General features: G+C 47.9%; 1 protein-coding gene across 1 annotated transcript in view; it reads right to left on the reverse strand.

The window, feature by feature from the left end:
• The window catches only part of FBXW8 (F-box and WD repeat domain containing 8), a 173525-nt gene that overhangs the window by 133558 nt on the left and 17529 nt on the right, over positions 1 to 22438 (reverse strand). Inside the window, exon 2 of the mRNA XM_040345962.1 lies at positions 18915 to 19019. Coding sequence (XP_040201896.1) covers positions 18915 to 19019 — 105 coding nt within the window. The remainder of the gene's footprint in view (positions 1 to 18914; positions 19020 to 22438) is intronic.

Raw genomic sequence — 22438 nt, forward strand, 5'->3', positions numbered from 1 at the left:
CATGACTGCGACATTATGGCAGACACATCAGACACTTGACACATTTTTGGGACCATTGTCATTTTCACAGCGAAAAGTGCTCTAAAAATGCACCGATTACTGTGAAAATGACAATGGCAGTGAAGGGGTTAACCACTAGGGGGGCGCTAAGGGGTTAAGTGTGCCCTAAGGGAGTGATTCTTACTGTAGGGGGGGCGTAGCTGTAGGTGTGACGTCACTGATCGTCGGCCCCTATATCAGGGAACAGACAATCAGTGTCACTGCCACACAGAGGAACAGGAAAGGTGTGTTTACACATACCTCTCCCCTTTCTTCAGCTCCTGTGACCGATCGCGGGACGCCGGCACCGATCAGGTCCGTGGGTCCCGCGGTCACGGAGCTTCGGACCAGGTCGCAAGCGTGTCGACGGCGGCACGCTCACGACCCCACGGCTGGGCTCTTAAAGGCAACGTACAGGTACGTGCCTGTGCCCAGCCGTGCCCTTCTGCTGACATATATCGGTGTGAAGGGGTCCTTACGTGGTTAATCAGCCACAGAACCTGTGTAATTCATATCTGTTCAGTTTTAAAGGGATAAGGTGGCAACCCTACTTCACGGACCTCTCGTTTGTCGATCCTATCGTCATGTTCTGAAGAATGTAACAGTGTAACTTAGGCTTTATCTAACAGAAAGCAGAAAATGAACATCAACAAGGCAAAGTTTTTGCTACTAATACAGTATATTTTATAGATTTTCAATCAAAGCAATAAAGCACTAGAGGGAATGGACAGAGTAACCATTACATAATCTTTCCGAGAAGCTGAAAGAAATCAGTTTGGGCAAAGCAGTTAACCAGCAAAAACCCAGATGTATGTTGGTTATAACTTAATGCACAATATTTGGCAGGGAGCTACCCAGTAAGAGCCTTAGTGAGCGAGACTCAGCTGTAAGAAGCCTCTAATAAAACCCTCTCCAGCATTTTAGTTCATGGCACCATAGAGATTTAGTGTGTACACTGTATAAAGAAGCCACTGGCATACTGTCAGCTTTATCAGCTTTCTGAGACACTTTAGGTTTGTATGAGGCTTTGCATAAAAGAAAATTAGCAAAGCAAATTCCATCTTACTTCATTACTTAGAATGTCAATAAGCATGGAGGCATTGAGTGCCCCAACAAACAAGTTGGCAGTGACAGCTTCCACTATTCTATCCTGACTTTTAAAAAGTGATTTTAAAAGGCAATTTTTTTTCTTAAAATAAAACAATGTTATACTTGCCTGCTCTGTGAAACTATATTGTACAGACTACAGAGCAGTCACTTGCTTTCTCTTTTGCAGTCCCCAGCTTTGCCCCCTCCTTCCTACAAGTGCCCCAGCAAACCAGCTGCTAAAGGGGTACCTGCAAGCCACACCCTGCCCCCCCATCCACACAGGGGTTTGCCTATGGTTCACGCTGCCCTCATGGTCTCCTGTGAGACTGGGAAGAGAATGGGACTGCAGCCTAGATTGCGCTGGAGCGCCAAGACGTGTCAGGTAAGTGCTTAGGGGCAAGGGAAGGTAAAAGTGGGGCGTTTACCTTAATGCAGGGAATGCATCAAAGTAAAAAATATTTTGAGTTTAGAACCACTTTAAAAAAGGTAACCCAATAACTGAAATGTAGTCAGGTACTCTGCAGCCCTTCACACCATCAGTTCTCCTAGACTGGTGGTCAGCAACCTGTAGATCGCGAGCTACCAATTTTATCACGGACACGGATTTCCCATCACCTTCTATACTGGAGACAATAGCCACCAAGAGTAGGGGCACAAACGGCAATAAAAACCACACTTTCCCACTCCATCCATAACTAAACAAAATAGATTTAAAAACAATGTTTTTTATCCTCAACAAATCTAAATTAGTATGACATTTACCTCTCTCTTTTGGGGATACAAAATGAAAATGGACAACCGGCCCACAGAAAAATTATGCTTGCCAGGAGTACCAATATAAAAAACTGCAATGCATCTGATCTACACAACAAAGCAACAAAATCTACACTTGTCATCAAGAAAAAAAAAAAAATCAAATCTGTTAGGCTAGGTTCACACCTATGCGAATTGAGTGCGGTTTAAACCGCATCTAATTCGCAGGACATTTCAAAATACATTGTTTTCAATGAGGCTGGTTCACATATGTGCGATGCATTCGCACTGCGTATTGCCTCCAAACCGCATGCGGTTTTTATGTCTTGCGGTGCGGCTCAGGTGCGAATTCAGTCCCATTATCTTCTATGGGTACGCATCTAATTCGCACATGTGTTCAGTTCTCTGCAGGAGTTTCTCTCATTCAGCTCAATACAATTCTCCCCCACTCTCCTCTCACCCGGAAGTTCTCCCAGGTCTCCAAATTCGCACCTGATCTGCAGCTAAACCGCAGTTGATCTGCAGAACACCCTCTAGAGAAATCTGCAACGACAACGCAGCTCAAAAAAGCAACGCACTAGTGTGATTCCGGCCTTAATTGTTAAAAAGATCTTCATCCACATTACTCCAAGCTGCCGGATGAAAAAAAAAAAAACACTCGGAGAATTATGGTGATCTGATGTCCCACAGGATTCAGGGACTGGAAGAGCACCAAGACCAAAAAAGTATGGCCCCAGGCGTATGTAGACAGAAGTGGAGTGTTCCTGGACTGTGTTTCTCTCCATCCCCCCCTGCCCCTCTCCTCTGTTCCCCTCCTATTTTCTTCTATTTCTTTCTTCATTTCCCAGCTCTTTTCTTTACCCTTATTTTCTTATTGGGTCCTCGAAGGACCTCTACCGTTTTTACCTCTCCCCTACCTCCACACTTCAGGTTGTAGTTTGGATAGGCTGCCCTGTTAAAGGGGAATCTCTGCACAGGAGTGCACAGAAGCCCGAAGGCTTTCACATTGAAGCGGTGCGCTAGCAGGAGCGCTCCAAAAGTCCTGCTAGCCACATCTTTACCGCAGTATAGGAGCGGTGTGTTCACCGCTCCTATACCGCGCCTTCCCATTGAAATCAATGGGAAAGCGCGGTAATACATCGGTAATACCACCCGCAACCCTTTTTCGGCCGCTAGCGGGGGTTAAAACCTCACCGCTAGTGCCCGAATATCGTGGTAAAAATACGACGGTATAGCCGCGCTACAAATAGCGCGGCTATACCGTCAACGCGGCTGCACGCCTCAATGTGAAAGCAGCCTTATGCTTTGTGCAAAAAGAAGCAGTATTAAAAGGGTTTTTTCACCTTATTGCATCCTATGTGAAAATACATCTAGTAACCGCTCCCCCCCCCCCAACCCCCTCTGCCCAGGGTTCTTGGCTCCTGATTGGATAGATTGATAACAGCGCAGCCATTGGCTCCTGCAGCTGTCAATTAATTGCAAGGACGCGGGCAGGAGTGGCAGAGTCCTACATTCGGCGTCTGTGGACTCTGGAGTGTGCCTGCAAGGAAGCCCCGCGGGAGAGCGCTTCTCATAGGGGGTTATCTGATTCGGGAAAGAGCCACCGGGGGACCCCAGAAGTCGAGGATCGGGGCCACATAGTGCAAAATTAACTGCACCTTGGAGTTAAGTACGATATGTTTGTTATTTAAAAACAAAGGCTTACAATCACTTTAAACCCAAAAGCAAGCATTATATCCTAACAATTCTTAGGCCGCCCACACACGATCGGTCAAAACCGATGAAAACGGACTGAAGGACCGTTTCATCGATCCAAACCGATCGTGTGTGGGCGCCATCGGTCAGTTATCCTTCGGTCCAAAAAAATAGAACTTGCTTTAAAATTTGACCGATGGACTCCTGACCGATGGGTCAGAACCGATCGTTAGTATGCAAAAGCATCAGTCAAAAGGCCGCGCATGCTCAGAATCAAGTCGACGCATGCTTGGAAGCATTGAACTTCGGGTTTTTTTAGCACGTCGTGTGTTTTACGTCACCGCGTTCTGACACGATCGGTTAATTAACCAATGGTGTGTAGGCACATCAGACCATCAGTCAGCTTCATCGTGTAAACGATGAAACGGACCTTCAGTCCCCCCCCCCCCTCGAAAAAAAAAAAAAATAAACAAAACGCAGCCACTACATCTAATGGTAATCTGCACTATGTCACATTTGATTTTGGGTTTAATACCTGTTTAAGGGAAGAATATAATGCAGCACAACTCCCAAGCAAGTTGCTGGACAAAAACTATAATAAAAATTCAGCTCCACAACTTGTAAAAAGTTCCAAATAAAAACCTAGAAGAAAAACAATTCTTTCAAACATTTGCAGTCATTATGTATAGACAGATGGTGGAAGAACATTGTCATTACATTACAGCAAATCACAATGCTCCCATCTCAGTAGGCTTATTTTGCCTAGAGGAGACTGTCATACCTGTCTGTGCATGTTAACCCTTACGGTGGCTGCTGAAGCACATTACTTCATAGTGATAGATGCTGAAACGCTAAGGAAAACACTGCCACAGATACCCCAAGGGAGGAAGAGAAGAAAGGAAGCTGAAAATGGGAAAGGATGGAAGTTTGTTGGGTGTGAGGACAGAAGTGTGATTAAGCCTGAGAAGGATCCCTGCCATCTCTTTGCTCTACTGTTTTTCAAGAGAGAAATTTGGCGAGATAGCCAACTAAGCAGGCAGGTCCCCTCCAAGGCCACTAGTACAGTTTAGGATGCCAATTCCTTTAAACTGGCCCAGTTCTTCCCAGCTCCCAAGGCCCCTTCATCTGAAATCTCCTGCAGTAAACACTCAAAAAGCAGCGGGGCGTTCAGCTGAACAGAAGCGTTTTCAGCTTCTGCTAAATATATTAACAAATACAACAGAAGACGAGAAAATTATGTTTTGTGTTGGCCTATTGTGCTGCTTTTATTACATTATGCTGCTTTGGCTCAATAAATAATGCTGGTGCATTTTATGGGTAATACAAATAAAAATAATGTATAGCTTTAACAATTACCCCTTAATAGTATTTATAAACCATGTTGTAATTCCACATACTACTATGCATACATTATTATGATTACTTACAGCCTTTAATGTCACATTAGCCAAGGCTTTTTCACCAATGCTTTCATTAAAGTGCTTGTATAGTTTTTATTTTTTTTAGATCTTAAAGTGGATGTAAACCCTCATACACACCCAGTGACGCGAACAGCCCAAGATGATACGCATGGATGACACAAATCTCCCTATGCAAGTTTTACATGTACAGTGTCCAGGGCTCAAGTCCTGCGGGAACGCGTGGGAACGGAGTTCCTGCACTTTTTTTACAGCAGGAACGCAGTTCCCTTTGCAGGACGAGAGTAGCCAAGCCGCCCGAGCCAATCCTTCACTAAGCGGTGATGCCCAGCGCGAGTCACTGTCAGGGGCAGGCGAACCTTAGTAATCCTTTATGTTACTGGCCGCTTCCTGTATATGGATTCATCGGGTAGTGTGCGGGTATTCCGTCACTTCCTCGATGCCGCAATGTCTCCTGGGAGCAATTTCTTCCTAAATCACGCGATAACTCGCGGCAGACCACCGCAACGTCTCCTGGGAACAATGACAAAAGCTCCCAGGAGACATTGCGGCATTAAGGAAGTGATGTAATACCCGCACACTACCCGATGAATCCAAATAGAGGAAGCGGCCAATAACAAAGGATTACTAAGGTACAGTGGATCGAAAAACAAAAAAACATGCGGTTTCGTAATTATGCCTATGAGCGTATCATTTTGTTTTTTTTGGTGGGGGAGTGGATCTTGGGTGGGAGTTCCCACACTTTTTTCCCCAGGACTTGACCCCTGACAGTGTCTTGCAAAAGTATTCATACCCCTTGAAATTTTCCACATTTTGCCATGTTACAACCAAAAACAGATGTATTTTATTGGGAATTTAGATGATAGACCAACACAAAGTGGCACATAATTGTAAAGTGGAAGGAAAAAGATAGTTTAATTTTTTTTTAACAAATAAATATGTTAACCACTTAACCCCCAGACCATATTGCTGGTCAAAGACCAGAGCACTTTTTGCGATTCGGCACTGCGTCGCTTTAACTGACAATTGCGCGGTCGTCAGGGCCGGACTGGCCTACCGGGAGACCGGGAAAATTCCCGGTAGGCCGCCTGCTGTCAGTCAAATTCATCAGCTGATCAGCCTGTCGGCCACGGCGGCGGCCGCCATCGCGGCCGCACTTTACAATTATACGCGGCCTGCGGCTGCCCTATGCTTAGCTGCAGTCAGTCATGTTAATGCCACATCACAATAAAAAGCAGCGGCGGGCCGGCCGCCGGCGGGTTGCGGCCGCCATGCTAGCCGCTGCACTTTCCTTTCCTTCCCGCCGCGCTGTGTGGACTGTGGAGTGGACTGGAGCGAACGTGTCTGAGGGAGGGGAGGAGCCGAGCAGGAGAACAGAGCGTCAGAACTTTTTCCTTCGTCCTGTGCGGCGCCAGCACCGCCCACTGCAGAGTCACGTGTGAAGGCAGAGCCGCAGAAGAGAAGCAGTGAATGTCGCCGGCCACCTGTGGAGCACAAGGTAAAGAACACATAGATTTGAAATCCTGTAGTACCTGTACTGTATCTCGACTCTCTCTCACCATATAACGGTGCACCCCCCCGGGCCCCCCCTCCTCTCTCTGTCACCTACCTTAAACTGTCTGTATGTATAATTCAGAGAGAGGGGAGGGGAGGGGAGTGCACCGTGCAATGGTGGTGTGAGAGAGAGATTATACACTTTACAATTTGCAGGGCAGAAAAGGTAGGTGCAGAGAGAGGGATGGGGGTTTGACCATGCAATGGTGAGAGGCCGTACTCCCCTCCCTCATCCCAGTGCCCCTTCCGTACTATCCTCCCCTATCCCAGTGTCCCCCCCGTACTCCCCTCCCTCATCCCAGTGCCCCTTCCGTACTCCCCTCCCCCATCCCAGTGTCTCACCGTACTCCCCTCCCTCATCCCAGTGTCCCCCCCCGTACTCCCCTCCCTCATCCCAGTGTCCCCCCCCCTGTACTCCCCTCCTCTATCCCAGTGTCCCCCCTGTACTCCCCTCCTCTATCCCAGTGTCCCCCGTACTCCCCTCCTTCATCCCAGTGTCCCCCCCCGTACTGCCCTCCCCCATCCCAGTGTCTTCCCTCCCCCATCCCAGTGTCCCCCCCCCGTACTCCCCCATCCCAGTGTCCCCCCTGTGCTCCCCTCCCTCATTCCAGTGTCCCACCCTGTACTCCCCTCCCTCATCCCAGTGTCCCACCCTGTACTCCCCTCCCTCATCCCAGTGTCCCACCCCGTACTCCCCTCCCCTATCCCAGTGTCCCCCCTGTGCTCCCATCCCAGTGTCACCCCCCATGCTCCCCTCCCTCATCCCAGTGTCCCCCCTGTGCTCCCATCCAAGTGTCCCCCCCCTACTACCCTCCTCTATCCCAGTGTCCCCCCTGTACCCCCCTCCTGTATCCCAGTGTCCCCCCTGTACTCCCCTCCCCTATCCCAGTGTCCCCCCTGTGCTCCCATCCCAGTGTCCCCCCCCATGCTCCCCTCCCTCATCCCAGTGTCTCCCCTGTGCTCCCATCCAAGTGTCCCCCCCTACTCCCCTCCTCTATCCCAGTGTCCCCCCTGTACTCCCCTCCTTCATCCCAGTGTCCCCCCCCCGTACTCCCCCATCCCAGTGTCCCCCCTGTACTCCCCTCCCTCATTCCAGTGTCCCCCCTGTGCTCCCCTCCCTCATTCCAGTGTCCCACCCTGTGCTCCCCTCCCTCATTCCAGTGTCCCACCCTGTACTCCCCTCCCTCATTCCAGTGTCCCACCCTGTACTCCCCTCCCTCATCCCAGTGTCCCACCCTGTACTCCCCTCCCTCATCCCAGTGTCCCACCCTGTACTCCCCTCCCTCATCCCAGTGTCCCACCCTGTACTCCCCTCCCTCAGCCCAGTGTCCCACCCCGTACTCCCCTCCCCTATCCCAGTGTCCCCCCTGTGCTCCCATCCCAGTGTCACCCCCCATACTCCCCTCCCTCATCTCAGTGTCCCCCCCATGCTCCCCTCCCTCATCCCAGTGTCCCCCCTGTGCTCCCATCCAAGTGTCCCCCCCTACTACCCTCCTCTATCCCAGTGTCCCCCCTGTACTCCCCTCCTCTATCCCAGTGTCCCCCCTGTACTCCCCTCCCCTATCCCAGTGTCCACCCTGTGCTCCCATCCCAGTGTCCCCCCCCATGCTCCCCTCCCTCATCCCAGTGTCCCCCCTGTGCTCCCATCCAAGTGTCCCCTACTCCCCTCCTCTATCCCAGTGTCCCCCTGTACTCCCCTCCTCTATCCCAGTGTCCCCCCTGTACTCCCCTCCTCTATCCCAGTGCCCCCCCTGTACTCCCCTCCTTCATCCCAGTGTCCCCCCTGTACTCCCCTCCTTCATCCCAGTGTCCCCCCTGTACTCCCCTCCCTCATCCCAGTGTCCCCCTGTGCTCCCCTCCCTCATCCCAGTGTCCCCCCTGTGATCTCCTCCTTCATCCCAGTGTCCCGCCGTACTGCCCTCCCCTATCCCAGTGTCTCCCCTCCCCCATCCCAGTGCCCCCCCCGTACTCCCCTCTCTCATCCCAGTGTCCCCCCTGTGCTCCCCTCCCTCATCCCAGTGTCCCCCCTGTGATCTCCTCCCTCATCCCAGTGTCCCCCCTGTGATCTCCTCCCTCATCCCAGTGTCCCCCCTGTGATCTCATCCCAGTGTCCCCCCTGTGATCTCCTCCCTCATCCCAGTGTCCCCCCTGTGATCTCCTCCCTCATCCCAGTGTCCCCCCTGTGATCTCCTCCCGGTGTCCCCCCTGTGCTCCCCTCCCTCATCCCAGTTCCCCCCTGTGCTCCCCTCCCTCATCCCAGTTCCCCCCTGTGCTCCCCTCCCTCATCCCAGTGTCCCCCCTGTCCCCCCCCCGTGCTCCCCTCCCTCATCCCAGTGTCCCCCCTGTACTCCCCTCCCTCATCCCAGTGTCGCCCCTTCTCTCTCTGTCACCTACCTTTGCTGCCCTTGCAATAAAATTGAAATCTGTATAATAATCTAAGGGGGGAGGTGCAACGTGCAATGCCTCGTGAGAGAGATTATTATACAGATTACAATTTGCACCCCCCCCTCTCTGTCACCTTTGCTGCCCCTTGGGTGCGGATATTACTGCAATCTTGGGTGCTGATATTGCTGCAATCTTGGGTGCTGATATTACTGCAATCTTGGGTGCTGATATTACTGCAATCTTGGGTGCTGATATTACTGCAATCTTGGGTGCTGATATTACTGCAATCTTGGGTGCTGATATTACTGCAATCTTGGGTGCTGATATTACTGCAATCTTGGGTGCTGATATTACTGCAATCTTGGGTGCTGATATTACTGCAATCTTGGGTGCTGATATTACTGCAATCTTGGGTGCTGATATTACTGCAATCTTGGGTGCGGATATTACTGCAATCTAGGGTGCTGATATTACTGCAATCTTGGGTGCTGATATTACTGCAATCTTGGGTGCGGATATTACTGCAATCTTGGGTGCTGATATTGCTGCAATCTTGGGTGCTGATGTTACTGCAATCTTGGGTGCGGATATTACTGCAATCTAGGGTGCTGATATTACTGCAATCTAGGGTGCTGATATTACTGCAATCTAGGGTGCTGATATTACTGCAATCTAGGGTGCTGATATTACTGCAATCTTGGGTGCTGATGTTACTGCAATCTTGGGTGCTGATGTTACTGCAATCTTGGGTGCGGATATTGCTGCAATCTTGGGTGCTGATGTTACTGCAATCTTGGGTGCTGATGTTACTGCAATCTTGGGTGCTGATATTACTGCAATCTTGGGTGCGGATATTACTGCAATCTTGGGTGCTGATGTTACTGCAATCTTGGGTGCGGATATTACTGCAATCTTGGGTGCTGATGTTACTGCAATCTTGGGTGCGGATATTACTGCAATCTTGGGTGCGGATATTACTGCAATCTTGGGTGCTGATGTTACTGCAATCTTGGGTGCGGATATTACTGCAATCTTGGGTGCTGATATTACTGCAATCTTGGGTGCGGATATTACTGCAATCTTGGGTGCGGATATTACTGCAATCTTGGGTGCTGATGTTACTGCAATCTTGGGTGCTGATATTACTGCAATCTTGGGTGCGGATATTACTGCAATCTTGGGTGCGGATATTACTGCAATCTTGGGTGCGGATATTACTGCAATCTTGGGTGCTGATGTTACTGCAATCTTGGGTGCTGATATTACTGCAATCTTGGGTGCTGATATTACTGCAATCTTGGGTGCGGATATTACTGCAATCTTGGGTGCTGATGTTACTGCAATCTTGGGTGCTGATGTTACTGCAATCTTGGGTGCGGATATTACTGCAATCTTGGGTGCTGATGTTACTGCAATCTTGGGTGCTGATATTACTGCAATCTTGGGTGCTGATATTACTAGGGTTGCCACCTTTTCTTCAAGTCAAACCCGAACACTTTAGCGGCACAGGGCACGTTTTTTCCCCAAAGTATACACAATAGGATAATAAAAGACCTGGGGCACCTTTGGGTGCCTCAAGGACAGTGGTAATGCAGAGCGCTGCGCAAAACAGTGGGTGTGGACAAACTGCTCTTGCTGAAATCGTGGCTCCCCCTCAGTGATGCCAAACCTGCCCCCAGACAGCGGCCCGCATCTCCCGAATGGCAACATATTTTTGTGTGACTACCTCAGTTACTTGGGGAGTCACAGCTCAGTCTAAATAATGTGTCCGGGTTTCAGGCAGACTGAAACACGGACACAAGATCCCAAACCCGAACTGTCCGGGTGAATCCTGGACAGGTGGCAACCCTAGATATTAATGCAATTTTGGGTGTTTTTTTGTTTTGTTATGGTTATCTGAAAAATGGGTTTCAAATGTTTTGACAGGGGCGCAGTTTCAGTGCTTGCCATAGCCGCCATTTTCACTAGAAACGCCTCTGCACTCGCTGTTGCACCCTCTCTCTCTCGCCGTTGCACCCTCTCTCTCTCACTATTCCAGCCCGCCCCTCTCTGGCTCTCTCATGGATTTCTCTTTTTTTTGGGCTGGTATATTAATGCTGTGGGGCTGGTATGAAATTATTTCCAGGGCTGGTTTTCATTCCCAGTCCGGCCCTGGCGGTCGTGCGACGTGGCTCCCAAACAAAATTGGCGTCCTTTTTTCCCCACAAATAGAGCTTTCTTTTGGTGGTATTTGATCACCTCTGCGTTTTTTAGTTTTTGCGCTATAAACAAAAATAGAGCGACAATTATGAAAAAAAAAAAATAATAATTTTATTTTGCTAAAATAAATATCCCCCAAAAATATATAAAAAAAAAAAAAATTTCCCTCAGTTTAGGCCGATACGTATTCTTCTACATATTTTTTGTAAAAACAAAAATCGCAATAAGCGTTTATTGATTGGTTTGCGCAAAAGTTTTAGCGTTTACAAAATAGAGGGTATTTTTATGGCATTTTTATTAATATATATATTTTTTTTACTAGTAATGGCCGCGATCAGCTTTTTTTTTTTCGGTACTGCGACATTATGGCGAACACGTCGGACACATTTTTGGGACCATTGTTATTTTTATAGCGATCAGTGCTATAAAAATGCCACTGGCAGTGAAGGGGTTAACACTAGGGGGCGGGGAAGGGGTTAAGTATGTTCCCTGGGTGTGTTCTAACTGTAGGGGGGGGTGGACTGACATGGGGAAATGACTGATCACTGTTCATACACTGTATGAACAGAAGATCATTATTTCTCTCCCTGACAGGATCGCGACACACAGCTCCCAGTCCTCGCTCTGTAACGAGCAATCGCGTGTGCCCGGCGGCAATCGTGCCCGCCGGGCACGCACACGGGAGTCGGGGGCGAGGTGACGTATAGCTACATGCTCTCGCCCAGCAGAGCCGACCTGCCACCGTAGAACTGCGGCGGCTGGTCAGCAAGCAGTTAAAAGTGTGGAGTGCATTTGTATTCAGCCCCCATAGTCAATACTTTGTAGAACCTCCTTTCACTGCAATTACAGCTGCAAGTCTTTTGGGGGATGTCTCTACCAGCTTTGCACATCTAGAAAGTGACATTTTTGCCCATTTTTCTTTGCAAAATAGCTCAAGCTCTGTCAGATTGGATGGAGAGTGTCTGTGAACAGCAATTTTCAAGTCTTGCCACAGATTCTCATTTGGATTTAGGTCTGGGCTTTGACTGGGCCATTTTAACACATGAATATGCTTTGATCTAAACTATTCCATTGTAGCTCTGGCTGTATGTTTAGGGCCGATGTCCTGCTGGAAGGTGACACCTCCGCCCCAGTCCCAAGTCTTTTGCAGACTTAGGCCGCGTACACACGGTCGAACATGTCCGCTGAAACTGGCCTGCGGACCAGTTTCCGTGGACATGTCAGACCGTGTGTACGGCCTAGCGGACAGGTTTCCAGCGGACAAAAGTTTCTTAGCAAGCTAAGAAACTTGTCCGCTGGAAACATGTCCGTCGGACATGTCCGATGGTTAGTACACCTAATCAGACATGTCCGCTGGTTATGACGTGTAACCAGCGTCCCGAAATCCCGCGCATGCGTCAAATTGATTCAACGCATGCGTGGAAGCATTGTACTTCCGAGTTTGAGAACGCCGGTGTCTTCTACATCACCGCGTTCTCTGTCCGCAGGGATTTTGGTCTGATGGTGTGTACACACATCACACCAAAAGCTTCCAGGAGACATGTCCGATGAAAACGGTCCGCGGACCGTTTTCATCGGACATGTCTCCTGGTGTGTACGGGGGCCTAACAGGTTTTTTCTAACATTGTGCTGTATTTGGCTCCAATCATCTTCATCATCCCATCAACTATGACCAGCTTCCCTGTCCCTGCTGAAGGAAAGCTTCCCCAGAACATGATGCTGCCACCAAGTTTCACAGTGGAATTGGTGTTTTCAGGGTGATGTGCATTTTTTTTTGAGCCTGCCATAAATCTTGACCTTACATTGTGTTACTACCACAAAGTTTTTTACTTGAATATTAGTCTACACTTTCTTCTAAGGAATATATTTTTCCTGTGGAACAACAAGGTCCTAACATCACATGTAGCATATATATATATTTTTTTTTTCTAAACACACTTCTCTTTAGGCTCAACAATTTTTATATAGTCTTCCTTTCATCTTCCCTTTCTCTTGCTGGCTGAAAACAGGTGTAGTGACCAACCACTTCAATGACTGGTGGTATCAATTAAATATGCTATGTGTGTGCGTGTAATATATATATATATATATATACATATATATATATATATATATATATATATATATATATATATATATATATATATATATATATATATATATATATATATATATATATATATATATATATATATATATATATATATATATATATATATATATATATACACACACATATATACACATACACATACACACTGTATACACAAGTATTTGATACGCTGACGATTTTGCAGGTTTTCCTACTTACAAAGCATGTAGGAGGTCTGTAATTTTTATCATAGGTACTCTTCAACTGTGATGCCCCGTACACACGTGTGGGATTTCTGACGGGAAAAGTTCCCGTCGGAAATCCCGAGGGGAAAGTAGAGAACCTGCTTAGTCAGTCTTTCCCCCTACACAGGAAAACTGTGATGGAGCTTTTGGTCGGGAATCCCAGCCGTGTGTATGCTTCATTGCAGTTTTTCCCATAGGAAAACTGCCAAAACCCGCCGGGGCAAAAGTCCTCCGGTTTTCCTGATGGGGAAAAAAAGAGCTGGTTCTCTTTTTTTTATCCGGCGGTTTTTGGCCAAGTTTTCCCGTCGGAAAAACTGCGAGCAGCATACACACAGTCGGGATTCCTGGCCAAAAGCTCTCCTCGCAGTTCTCCCGTCGGGAAAACCGGCCGTGTGTACCAGGCTTCAGAGACGGAATCATTCAGCTCAGTGCCAATTTATTTACAGCATCCTCCCCAACACAAAACTCTGGATGCTTTTATAATGTGTGACGGAGAACTTGTTGTTAGGAGTTATGCTGAGAACAGAGCAAGAGACAGCTATAGGACATAGTGCTTTGAAGAGAGATAAGAAAACACTACAGATATATGTGCCCAGCTCAAATTTCATGAATCGGGATTACATCCATTTTAATGCATTCTTTCCATTAGGGTAAAAAAACTTTTAGGTGCAGCTCCCTCTTGTCCCCCTAAATACTTACCCAAGCCCGATCTTGGTCCCGCAAGGGGCCTGAGAGCAGTGTAAGCCATTGGCTCCTGCTGCTGGCAATCAAATATAGTGGGGGGTGATTGGGGCTGTGTTGCGCTGTGCTTGTCAATAAATGCACACAGTGTGGCTCGGAATCAACCTGTAAGAGTACCTTTGCTACCAAATGGCTTGCTGGGGGGGTACTAGAATGCAGAAGGTGCCAGCTGGGGACCCCAGAAAGAGGAAGAATGGGGCTTCTCTCTGCAAAACCATTGTATAGACCAGAAAAGTGCAACATGTCTATTTTTGGGGGGGGGGGGGGGGAAATAACAAAGATCAGTTACAATCCATTTTATAATTTGCTGAACTTATAAAGGCAGATTTCCTTGATAAGAGATTAGTCAACATTTTGTTTTATTATTTTTAGCTATATGCTAGTTTATGTAGCATTTATAAGGTTGCAAATTAAAATATCTGCCCAGATTAATTCACCATCATGAAGTGCTCATTTCAATTATTTCCAAGGCAGTGCACTATTGCCCAAGTTCACAATTGATGCAGATTCACCAATGAAATTGCCACATATTCCCAAGATACCATTCTTCCAGAAGCGCATTTGTGAGGTCAGGCACTGATGTGGACAAGAAGGCCTGGCTCACAGTCTCCACTCTAATAATCCCAAAAGTAGTGAGGTCAGAACTCTGTGTACGTTCATAAAGACGTGGATGAGCGAGTTTGGGGTGGAGGAACTTGACGGCCTGCACATAGTCCTGACCTCAACACGATAGAACACCTTTGGGATGAATAGAGCGAAGACTGTGAGAGCCAAGCCTTCTCGTCCAACATCAGTGTCTGACCTCACAAATGCGCTTTTTTTTTTCCTTATGTATTTATAAAAAAGGGGGGGGGTTGCAGCAGAGACACTACATTCTTAAAAAAAAAAAAACATTAACTGCTTCAATACCGGGCACTTCCACCCCCTTCCTGCCCAAGGCAATTTTCACTTTCATTTTGAAGGACAATTGCGCGGTCATGCAACAACTATACCCAAATGAAATTTTGACAATTTTTTTTTCACACAAATAGAGCTTTCTTTTGGTGGAATTTGATCACATCGGCGTCTTATTTGTTGCGCTATAAATAGAAAAAAAGAGCGGCATTTGTGAAAAATATATTTTTTACTTTTTGCTATAATAAAAATATCCCAATTGTTTTAAAAAAAAATAAAAAAAGTAGGGTTGTCCCGATACCACTTTTTTAGGACGGAGTACAAGTACCGATACTTTTTTTTATGTACTCGCCGATACCAAATACCGATACTTTTTTTTAAATGTGTCCCCAAATGCAGCCATGTCCCCCGTACAGCAGCCATTGTCCCCCGTACAGCAGCCATTGTCCCCCGTACAGCAGCCATTGTCCCCCGTACAGCAGCCATTGTCCCCCGTACAGCAGCCATGTCCCCCGTACAGCAGCCATTGTCCCCCGTACAGCAGCCATTGTCCCCCGTACAGCAGCCATTGTCCCCCGTACAGCAGCCATTGTCCCCCGTACAGCAGCCATTGTCCCCCGTACAGCAGCCATTGTCCCCCGTACAGCAGCCATTGTCCCCCGTACAGCAGCCATTGTCCCCCGTACAGCAGCCATTGTCCCCCGTACAGCAGCCATTGTCCCCCGTACAGCAGCCATTGTCCCCCGTACAGCAGCCATTGTCCCCCGTACAGCAGCCATTGTCCCCCGTACAGCAGCCATTGTCCCCCGTACAGCAGCCATTGTCCCCCGTACAGCAGCCATTGTCCCCCGTACAGCAGCCATTGTCCCCCGTACAGCAGCCATTGTCCCCCGTACAGCAGCCATTGTCCCCCGTACAGCAGCCATTGTCCCCCGTACAGCAGCCATTGTCCCCCGTACAGCAGCCATTGTCCCCCGTACAGCAGCCATTGTCCCCCGTACAGCAGCCATTGTCCCCCGTACAGCAGCCATTGTCCCCCGTACAGCAGCCATTGTCCCCCGTACAGCAGCCATTGTCCCCCGTACAGCAGCCATTGTCCCCCGTACAGCAGCCATTGTCCCCCGTACAGCAGCCATTGTCCCCCGTACAGCAGCCATTGTCCCCCGTACAGCAGCCATTGTCCCCCGTACAGCAGCCATTGTCCCCCGTACAGCAGCCATTGTCCCCCGTACAGCAGCCATTGTCCCCCGTACAGCAGCCATTGTCCCCCGTACAGCAGCCATTGTCCCCCGTACAGCAGCCATTGTCCCCCGTACAGCAGCCATTGTCCCCCGTACAGCAGCCATTGTCCCCCGTACAGCAGCCATTGTCCCCCGTACAGCAGCCATTGTCCCCCGTACAGCAGCCATTGTCCCCCGTACAGCAGCCATTGTCCCCCGTACAGCAGCCATTGTCCCCCGTACAGCAGCCATTGTCCCCCGTACAGCAGCCATTGTCCCCCGTACAGCAGCCATTGTCCCCCGTACAGCAGCCATTGTCCCCCGTACAGCAGCCATTGTCCCCCGTACAGCAGCCATTGTCCCCCGTACAGCAGCCATTGTCCCCCGTACAGCAGCCATTGTCCCCCGTACAGCAGCCATTGTCCCCCGTACAGCAGCCATTGTCCCCCGTACAGCAGCCATTGTCCCCCGTACAGCAGCCATTGTCCCCCGTACAGCAGCCATTGTCCCCCGTACAGCAGCCATTGTCCCCCGTACAGCAGCCATTGTCCCCCGTACAGCAGCCATTGTCCCCCGTACAGCAGCCATTGTCCCCCGTACAGCAGCCATTGTCCCCCGTACAGCAGCCATTGTCCCCCTTACAGCAGCCATTGTCCCCCTTACAGCAGCCATTGTCCCCCTTACAGCAGCCATTGTCCCCCTTACAGCAGCCATTGTCCCCCTTACAGCAGCCATTGTCCCCCTTACAGCAGCCATTGTCCCCCTTACAGCAGCCATTGTCCCCCGTACCTACTGTTATCACCGAGGCGGGGAACATTACAGACAGCGTTCGTTTGAACAGCTGTTTTCCCCGCTGCGCATAGACACTCCCCCTTGGACGGATCTGTCCAATCGCGAGCAAGGGGGAGTGTCTATGTGACTCCCCCTTGCTCGCGATTGGACAGATCCGTCCAAGGGGGAGTGTCTATGCGCGGCGGGGAAAACAGCTGTTCAAACGAACGCTGTCTGTAATGTTCCCCGCCGCGGTGATTAACGTGGCAGCGGCGGTTTCGGCGGCGGCGGTGGGGGGGGGGAAGTATTCTATTTTAGTATCGGGGGTATTAGCGGGAGTACGAGTACTCCCGCTAATACTCGGTATCGGTCCCGATACCGATACTGGTATCGGTATCGGGACAACCCTAAAAAAAAGTTTCTCCTCAGACTCTAGGCCAATATGTATTCTTCTGTATTCTTTTAAAAACATTAAAAAAAAAAAAAATCGCAATATATAGATTGGTTTGCGCAACAGTTCTAGTGTCTATAATATAGGTTATTCATTTTTGGATTTTTTATTATTTTTACTAGTAATGGCGGTGATCTGTGATTTTTTTATCAGGACTGCGACATTGCGGCAGACAGATCGGACACTTTACAGAATTTTGGGACATTGACATTTATACAGCAATCAGAGCTATAAATAACTATTGGATTACTGTATAAATGTCACTGGCAGGGAAGGAGTTAACACTAGGGGCGATCAAGGGGTTAAATGTGTTACCTAGGGAGTGATTCTAACTGTGGGGGGATGGGATTGCTTTGGGGAGGAGATCGATCGGTGTTCCTATATATTAGGAACACACGATCTGTCTCCTCGCCCGACAGGAAGTGGATCTGTGCGTTTACACACACAGATCCACGTTCCTGCTTTATCACAAGCGTTTGCGGGTGTCCGGTGGACATCGCTGGCGCCGTGCATGCGCATCGGCTCCTCAGTGACACGGCGGGCGCCTCCCTATGTCAGCCGGAAGCCGATAACAAAATATGACGCCCTCCCAGGATGGGAGATCCCATCTTCAGATGTCATATTACCAGGGCTTTTGTTTTCAAACAATAGGTACTGGAACTCAACCACGACCCCCCAAACCCCTCCACCACACACACACACACCATCCAAATCACATCAAAGAGTGGGTGTGGTCAGTCAAATTTCACGAACAGTAGGAGAGTCTTAAAGGGGCATTAAATACGAGGATTGCATTACACACACAGAGTGCAGAGCTGTCACTTGTAAACACAGAACCCTGACTTCTGTGTTTACAAGTGATTGTGATGAGAAGCCCCCCCAAGGGTCTAAGTCAGAGGTGGTGGAACCGAGTTCCACCAAGTTCCCCCTGAAAAAAAGCCCTGCATATTACTATAGTCTGGTACTGAAGTGGTTAAAGAAAAAGAAAACACCTATCAGACTACAGTCCTACAGGATATAGCAATTGGTTAGTCTAAGGCAGCCATAGACAGTTTGAATTCTGGCCGAGATTTGAACCAAGTATGGGCAGGCTGAATGTATCAAAGTTTATCCATTGATCAATTGGGTACAACCAGCCTGCTGGATTTTACATGCCATTATAACTGTGTTCTTTCAGCGGGGATGGCTTCCCATGTCCCGCCCCCCCATTGGGAGAATACAATAGCTCGGGGGAAGGCATTTCGGAGCAAAGAAATTTGTTCTGTCTGAGCCTGGCCTTATAGAGGAGCAGTTTTGGTAAATAAAGGTTAAATGCACATTCAGAAGATAAGTTGACACCACCAATTATACTTTATAAAAGACAGATACCTGTGCACATCTTCCAAGCTCTTCTCTGCCCAGGTAATGGAAGATTTTTAAGGCAATTTCATATGGAAGTTGAATATCAAAGAAAGGGATTTCATTTATTTCATTCTGTGGAAAAAGGGGAAAATAAAACCATGAATAGGTCAGTAAGTATTAAAATAATATTGCATCATATGCCCTTTCAGGCATCCAACAATACATTTTACCTATGAACTTGATTTGTATAGTGCATATGCTACCTTTTAGAGTAAATGTAAGGAAGTTGAAGAATTGCTATTATCTACAGGTGAGTCATTCTGAAATAAACAATTACATTTAAAAACCTCTCAATTATGTATCACGATTAATGGTCCAGGGCTGAAGTGGTTAAAGTCCTTGTAAAAATCATGTAATCCGTTCTGTAAAAAGATTACATACATGTACAGTGTCTCCTTGTGAAAATACCTAATTTACAGCACTGCTGGGCGCTCACGTGACCCGCTGGAGCTCTTCTATTCTCCTCCCAGCTGACGTCAGCAGCCCCTCCCTCAAGTGCTCAGAGCGGGCTGATGTTAGAGGGGATCTCGGCTTCTCTCTCTGCAGTACTCGGAGCGGAAGAAGAGCCCAGCGGGTCACGCGAGTGCTGCAAACGGTATTTTCCACAATAAAATTACACAAGGAGACACACTGCACATTATATAATCTTTTTACAGAACGGATTACATAATTTTACAATTGTATTTTTGGGATTACAGAATTTCACAATGCGGATTTCTGAGCTGACAGGGGGAGAAACTTTTTTGTACATACTGTAAATAAATAAGACATCTCCTGAAAATAAACCCTAGTGCAGGGCTTGACAAACCCCAGGCGCAAGGTCGCATTGGCGTCTAGAATTAGCAACCTGGCTCTTGGGTTGTACTGTGGGAGGTGTCTTGTCACTGTACGATCCGCCCCCTCCCACCACCGCGTGGGTGCGCAGACTAAGATGCTGCATCGGCCGGAAATTGAGGCCGCGGCTTTGCAGCCTTTTGAAACGAGATTGTAGCATGAAGATTAGTATCCCGTGAAAGACGGTACCCTTGTCGCTACTGCGCATGCGCCAGTTTCAGACAAAAGAAACCGAGCGCAGAGCTACTCACAACAAATACAGCTGACTCGGAATCACCCCATACACGCCGATCGATCGGCTACACACAGGAAGACATGAGCTCCATCTAGATGACAGCAGCTGTGGGATATGGTGAGGGCTCACGGTGGACACACAGGCTGGTTGCGAGGAGGGGACAGCAACAAGCTGTATCACATACACACAGGCTGGATGGGGCCACACCATGGATATCACAGGCTGGATGGTTGGCACACCATGGATATCACAGGCTGGATGGTTGGCACACCATGGATATCACAGGCTGGATGGTTGGCACAGGGGGCACACCATTGATAGCACAGGGGGCACACCATGGATAGCACTGGCTGGATGGTTGGCACACCATGCATATCACAGGGGGCATACCATGGATATCACAGGCTGGATGGGGCACATCATTGATATCACAGGCTGGATAGTTGGCACAGGAGGCACACCATGGATACCACAGGGGGCATACCATGGATATCACAGGCTGGATGGGGGCACACCATGGATATCACAGGCTGGATGGTTGGCACAGGAGGCACACCATGGATAGCACAGGGGGCACGCCATGCATATCACAGGCTGAATGGTTGGCACAGGGGGCACACCATGGATAACAAAGGCTAGATGGTTGGCACAGGGGGCACACCATGCATATCACAGCGGGCACACCATGGATAGCACAGGCTGGATGGTTGGCACAGGGGGCACACCATGGATAGCACAGGCTGGATGGTTGGCACAGTGGGCACACAATGGATAGCAAAGGCTTGAGAGAGTGGGTAACCGCTCAAAGAGAACCAGGTAATCTGATTCCTGTGGTCCGAGCCGAGGGTGCAGGCAGTGCAATCAAAATGCAGGTTAGGATGAAGGAAAAAAGCTGGGACAGCCGCACTCCAAAAAAAACTCCTCCTTTAATTAAAAATCACAAAATACATGCCACAGCAAAAAACAGCACAACAAAAGAAAAGCTGACGTTTCGCACTATGCCTTAGTGCTTCTTCATAGCTAGTGTGTAAACAGTAAAATGAGTGAATATATACCTTACAACCCAATGAGTGGGAGGGGGCTCTGGAAACAATTAAGTTAAACAGGGTCCCCTGTGAAGTTTGGGTGTGTCTCGACAGACAATCAGAGAGTGTCTCATGTGGACTATGTCTCATGCAACTTCATAGTGAATAGTGAACGTTGGATAAAATGATGTGTTGACACAATAGAGAAGTGGGGTGCAGAAAAATGTGAAAGAGAGTGTAGGAGTATGTGTAAGTGTGAAGAAATATATTTGAGTGTAAGAGAAGTGAATTAAAGTGGACAGGAAATGGAATGATATGTGTAAAACATGTATAACTTGTATAAGTAACAAATAAAATGAAATGAAGAAAACAAAAAATATGATATGAATTGAAGTGCGATAAAGTAATGTGAAATTAATTAAAAAAGAAGAAAGAAAAACAAATAAAAAGTGAAATGGGGAAAAAAGGGAAAAAATAGGGGTGAATATGACGGTGAACCATATAAAGGACGATGCATAAACCATAAAATAATATGGTGTAATGTAGTGAACAAAAAATGCCTAAAGATTGAGCATAGTGTATAGGTGCACCTTAATTCTAATGGTCTTATTTGTTTTATAGTATATTAACTTGTGTTTTTTATGATTATTATTATATTTTTGTTTTTTGTATTTTTGTTGCCTGTATGTGTTTGTGTACTTACTCATTATTGAAATAATAACTGAGACACCGGGGCATCTATCTGGACTGGTTAAACATTCATTGTGAGCTGAACCATTAATACAAAGACAAAAAGAAAAGCAAAAAGATGTGAACATGTGTGGCCGTTTATAGAAGAGTTCTAAAATATCCTAAAAATCAGTAAATGAGTAAACATGCAGAGTAGTATGGAATGATAGTAAAAAAGAGGCACTTGAAATGTCGGGAAGTGTCAATGTGGCTATATGAGGCTAATGAAAAATAACCAACATGTGAACCTCATTCTAAATAGAGAAACTCTCTAGAGAATGATAGCGATCAGGGTATGGGCATGGAGTGTGTGTCAGGTTGCATAGCGTAATCGATATATTGGTATTATATAGCCACATACCTCATATAGCCACATTGACACTTCCCGACATTTCAAGTGCCTCTTTTTTACCATCATTCCATACTACTCTGCATGTTTACTCATTTAGGCCCCTTTCACATTGAGGAGTTTTTCAGGCGGTAAAGCGCTAAAAATAGCGCTGCTATCCCGCCTGAAAAACTCCTGCACTGCAGACTCAATGTGAAAGCCCGAGGGCTTTCACACTGAGGCGATGCGCTGGCGGGAGACAAAAAAATCTCCTGTCAGCAGCATCTTTGGAGCGGTGAGAGGAGCGGCGTGTATACCGCTCCTTCACCGCTCCTCCCCA

This window comes from Rana temporaria, chromosome 1 (assembly GCF_905171775.1).
Source record: "Rana temporaria chromosome 1, aRanTem1.1, whole genome shotgun sequence".
NCBI classification, from domain to species: Eukaryota; Metazoa; Chordata; class Amphibia; order Anura; family Ranidae; genus Rana; species Rana temporaria.